The sequence below is a fragment of the Leptodactylus fuscus genome, chromosome 2, assembly GCF_031893055.1.
Source record: "Leptodactylus fuscus isolate aLepFus1 chromosome 2, aLepFus1.hap2, whole genome shotgun sequence".
NCBI classification, from domain to species: Eukaryota; Metazoa; Chordata; class Amphibia; order Anura; family Leptodactylidae; genus Leptodactylus; species Leptodactylus fuscus.
This window is the reverse complement of record NC_134266.1, coordinates 278,266,475-278,271,261: the sequence shown is the minus strand read 5'-3', so window position 1 is coordinate 278,271,261 and position 4,787 is coordinate 278,266,475. Positions and strand designations below refer to the sequence as shown.

The 4,787-nt window shown below is 42.1% G+C and overlaps 1 protein-coding gene across 1 annotated transcript; it reads right to left on the bottom strand.

The window, feature by feature from the left end:
• Positions 1-2,707: 2,707 nt before the first annotated feature.
• On the bottom strand, positions 2,708-3,670 carry LOC142194226 (olfactory receptor 52E4-like). The gene has a single exon (XM_075263243.1). It carries the CDS (start codon positions 3,668-3,670, stop codon positions 2,708-2,710), a length of 963 nt encoding a protein of 320 aa, XP_075119344.1.
• Positions 3,671-4,787: the final 1,117 nt, after the last annotated feature.

The following is a 4,787-nucleotide window of genomic DNA, read 5'->3' as shown; positions in this document are numbered from 1 at the left end:
CCAGCACCTTGTTGTATCTATGCCACGAAGAATTGAGGCAGTTCTGAAGGCAAAAGGGGGTCCAACCCGTTACTAGCATGGTGTACCTAATAAAGTGGCCGGTGAGTGTATATTGTAACTATTTTGTTCCTCATGTAACATATAGTGGCTTGTTTTTTACTTGGACAGGTTGTATTTTTAAATGGCGCCAATGCAAGGAGCTTAAATATATTGCTGAAATTTTATACTTTTTTTTTTTGGGGGGGGGGGAGTTGAAATAACACTGCAATCTCCTTTCTATGTTGGGGGTTTTCTGCCATAAAACGTGCAGGATTAATGATATTGTAACTTTATTTTACGGGATGATCTTCTACTTTACAATATAAACACTTTAGAGCAGATTGAGTAAGAACTTTCCTGACAATTGTGGGATAAAAGAGTCACAAACTGGGACTGACAACTATATCAATGGCACTTAGGACTAATATTGCTGTTCTTTACACGGCCCTTCCCACCATCGGCCCTGCTACCTTCATCCTCAGTAATATAATACACTCCACAGAGACCTGAGGGTATAATAAGATGTTTTAGATTATTTGTGGGCCATGAACCTCAATCATTTTGAGTTGAGCCTAAACCAAATTTTTGTAAAATTCTGGTTCGTTCATCTCTAGTAACCACTTGGCACAAAAAAATGTCTTGACTTTTAAGTGCTTAGTCGTTGGTGGTAGAAGCTTCACATGTCCACCTCTATTCGCTCCTCGGCAGTCAACTCCTTAGCTCAATTGTAACTAAAGATCTTGGTGGTTGATGAAATGTCTATTGAATGATAAAGTATAAAATCGTCTTGACCATCAAAGTGTTGACAATTTGCCCCCAAATCTTTTTGCATGGAAGTCTCTAAAACATTGCAAGGACTATCTGTCTCATCTCGTTTGTCTTCACCCCGTAGATGATCGGGTTCAACATTGGTGGGAAAAGGAAGTAGAGATTGGCCACCAGGATGTGGACCTGAAGAGGAACATATAGCCCCCAATATAGTCGATATCACTTTGCACTTCCACATCAGAGGGGACATGAGCAGGCGTTATATATCAGACATTACAGTGTAACAATATAATAAAGATATCAAACAATAGCAGTGAGGATCCGGGCACAAGAGCTTACAATGGATGTGATAAATGTTGCACTTACATCCCGGATTGCTCTGACATTGTATCAAGGTAAGAGAACTCCAAGGGTTAATGTCTCACCTCTGTAAGCGGGGCCTGTTCTCCTGGAGGGATTCCATCCATGTGTAATTTTTGTAACATTATCTGCCCCCCATGAACTTATACAAGACCCCTTTATAACATAGGGGCTCCAGTTATAGGGGTGCACAGCAGGTCTGAGTGTCATCCGTGGGGGATCCCCTCGATAAGACACTGTCGTCTGTATGGGGCTTAAGGGGCATCACAGCCCTGAAACGCGTGAGTATGTCTGTACATATATACTCTATGTTACTGTATTTAAAACTTTGGATTACAATTTAATTTTTACTATTTTTACATTTTTTTGGATATTGAAAAATATGTTAAACAAATTTTTTTTTTTTATATTTTTTTTTCTGCAGCTGCAGAGGAGCGAAGCCGGACACACACACCAGATCTTTATATATGGCCAACGAGAAAAAAGGTGCGAAAAGACTCCGACCATAAATATATAGAAAATAAAGGAGTTTATTGACCTCCAGTGTGAATACAACCCAAGCCTGGGAAACCAGCAGCAACGGGGAGGTCAACCGGAGGGGGAGGGGAGCGCTCAGAGACATCTAATAAATGTTATTATTAAATCTGGAAACAAATCCTAAAACCCAGATAGTAAGTGAGGGTCAGCTCTGGGGTATCTGGCCCGGGATGACTCCAAGTCCTAATATATGTTACAGGGGAAAGTCAACTCCAGCCCTTCGATGCCAAGGTAAGAAGAGTCCCGCACAATGCCCATCAATTGGGGAGAACTTTATGACTCTTAGAATACATTTGTAGCTGATCGGACCCCATGTGATATTATGTGATGGATAAGTATCTGTCAGTATTAGCTACAATGTGTCTTTCATCTTTTGCTCATTTCCTGACCAGTTCCTCAATGTTGCCCGTTTCTTGGGGCTTCTTTAAATTTGTCTGTAACAGAAGGCAGTGTAGACCATCAGGGGGCTTCTGATGGCCTCCAAATTTATTTTGGACAAAAACCCCAACCATCCATCCAATGTTATTAACAGTCTGCAGTGAGGTGACATGGTGGGACCTTGGAGTCTCCAACCTATCTGAAGTCAGTAGGCATAGGCAGATCCTTGGCTGTTCTGGAGATGGTGGCTCAGTAAACAAGATCTCATTGGCTTTCACTAGGTCCAGAATGTCCAGTCCTTGAAGCTCCAGACTTCAGCGCTTGTTCATGCAGGATCTCCTGGTTCATGAAGGTCTGGACCACATTATTATTGTAAGTTGTCCCTGCATTATACCTATAGTATGTACAATCAATAAAGGTTTGATGATTGGACATTTGACTTATATAGAAGACCTCTGTTTCTCACAATTGGTGCCCTGTTGGGTGAATAAAACTGCATAGTCACAAATCAGAATGAGTCGTCTTAGGAAAGGCAAGGTACAAAGAGTAAAATGTACAGACTTTGTAAGTCAGAGGAGAAAGTTTGGCTTTGTGGGGGCATTGTCCTCTATGTTCTGAAAAACATCTACTCTTGGAAGTTTCTAGTGTTCCTGCTACAGAACATGGACACCACCTTCTCTCTGATCTCTCTTGTCTTCACTCCATAGATGATTGGGTTCATCATGGGCGGAACAAGAACGTAGAGATTGGCCACCAGGATGTGGATCTGAAGAGGAACATACTTATGGCCGACTCTATGGGCAATGAATGAGAAGAAGGCCGGAGAGTAGAAGAGGACGATGACACAGACATGAGACGCACAGGTGTTGAAGGCCTTGAAGCGTGCTTCAGAAGACCGAAGTCTTATAACCGCCCTGATAATGGAGACATAAGACAAGACAATGAGTATGATGTCTACACCGGTGGCAAGAGCTGCTATTATGAGTCCATAGACCACATTGATCAGTATGTCGGCAGTAGCCAGCCTGGCCATGGACATGTGCTCACAATACGTGTGCTCGATCACATTGCTGTGTTGGTACGGCAGCCTGTCAAGAAGGAAGATGAAAGGAGTGACCATAAGTATACTGCGGGAGACGGCGAAGGAGAAGGACTTCACTATGAATGAGCTGGTAAGGTTCGATACGTAGGTTAAAGGGTGGCAAATGGCGTAGTATCGGTCGTAGGCCATGGCCAACAAAATGGCCGACTCCATCCCAAAGAAAAAGTGAATAAAGTAGGCTTGAACAAGACAACCATTAAAGGAGATTTTCTGACAATGAGACCAGAAGATACAGAGAGTCTTAGGTATGGTGGAGGAGCTCAGGACGATGTCACAGGCAGCCAGCATTGTCAGGAACAGGTACATGGGCTGCTGGAGGGTCTCGTTTTTTCCAATGACAAAGATCAAGATGGAGTTTCCAATAATAGCAATGACGTACATGATGCAGAATGGGAAGGAGAACAGGAGATGATATTTTTCCATGTCAGGAATTCCTATCAGTATAAAGTAGTCCGGATGGAAACTTGTCAGGTTGGAGATCTCCATGATACATAAGGACACCTGCAAGGGCAACAGGACACCAGTGAACAAGGCACCATCAAGAAGAATCAGGATCTAGACTTTAAGAATATAGACTTGCTCCAATCTGCCTGCCTTCTCAGAGACAGAAGGATTGGAGCAAGCAACATCCACAGAAGATCTGGGCCTAGTTCTCCAAGATAGTGATTAGAAGAACCAACCTTCTGAGCTCTGCCAAAAACTGTCTGCAAGTCCTGAGAAGAACTGATAGGAGGCAAAGGGCGAAGGTCAGACCTGAGCAAAGTGAACAAGTGCTAATAATCACTTACCTTGTGTGGTGACCGTCACTAGACTGCTCCATATTATAGCTAAAAGTGACATCAGCACAAAAACGTACTGCGAGAATGTTCCATGGTGCAGAAGCTGCAAACAAGTCTAATGTCATGTATCTGCTGCACTGGTGCAAACTGTGTCATCTCTGAGCACTGGTGTATCTGCAGATGAGTGTAAGATCACTGTGCACAATGCCAGGCATCAGCTGTAAACCTCAGCATCCTGGGCTCAGTGGAGATATGTTCTCTGAAAGGACGAATCACCTCTAACCATTGAAGTCTAATGGAGGAATCTGGGTTAGGAACTCCGACTGCCAAAAGACACTGGGGCAGATTTATCAATACAAGTCCAACACTTTTCTATCTACTTTTGCACAAAAATTTAAGATGCATAACATTTACTGCAAATTTCTGAACAGAATTGATCTACATCTACATTCACGTGTATTGATCTGTACCTGTATATTCATGTGAATTAATCTGTATCTGTACATTCATGTACATTGATCTGTACCTGTACATTCATTTGTATTGATCTGTACCTGTACATTCATGTGTATTGATTTGTACCTGTACATTCACGTGTAGTGACCTGTATCTGTACATTCACGTGTATTGATCTGTATATTAATGTATATTTATCTGTATCTGTATATTAATCTATATTTATCTGTACCTGTATAAGGAAAATGTTCGTTGTTGTACCGTGTTAGCCAGTGGGTTGGAAATATAAAAAACAAGAAAACTTGATAATCTTCAGTAGTTGATCCCTTTTTAATGGCTAACTCATAATGATGACAAATGGCTGGCGT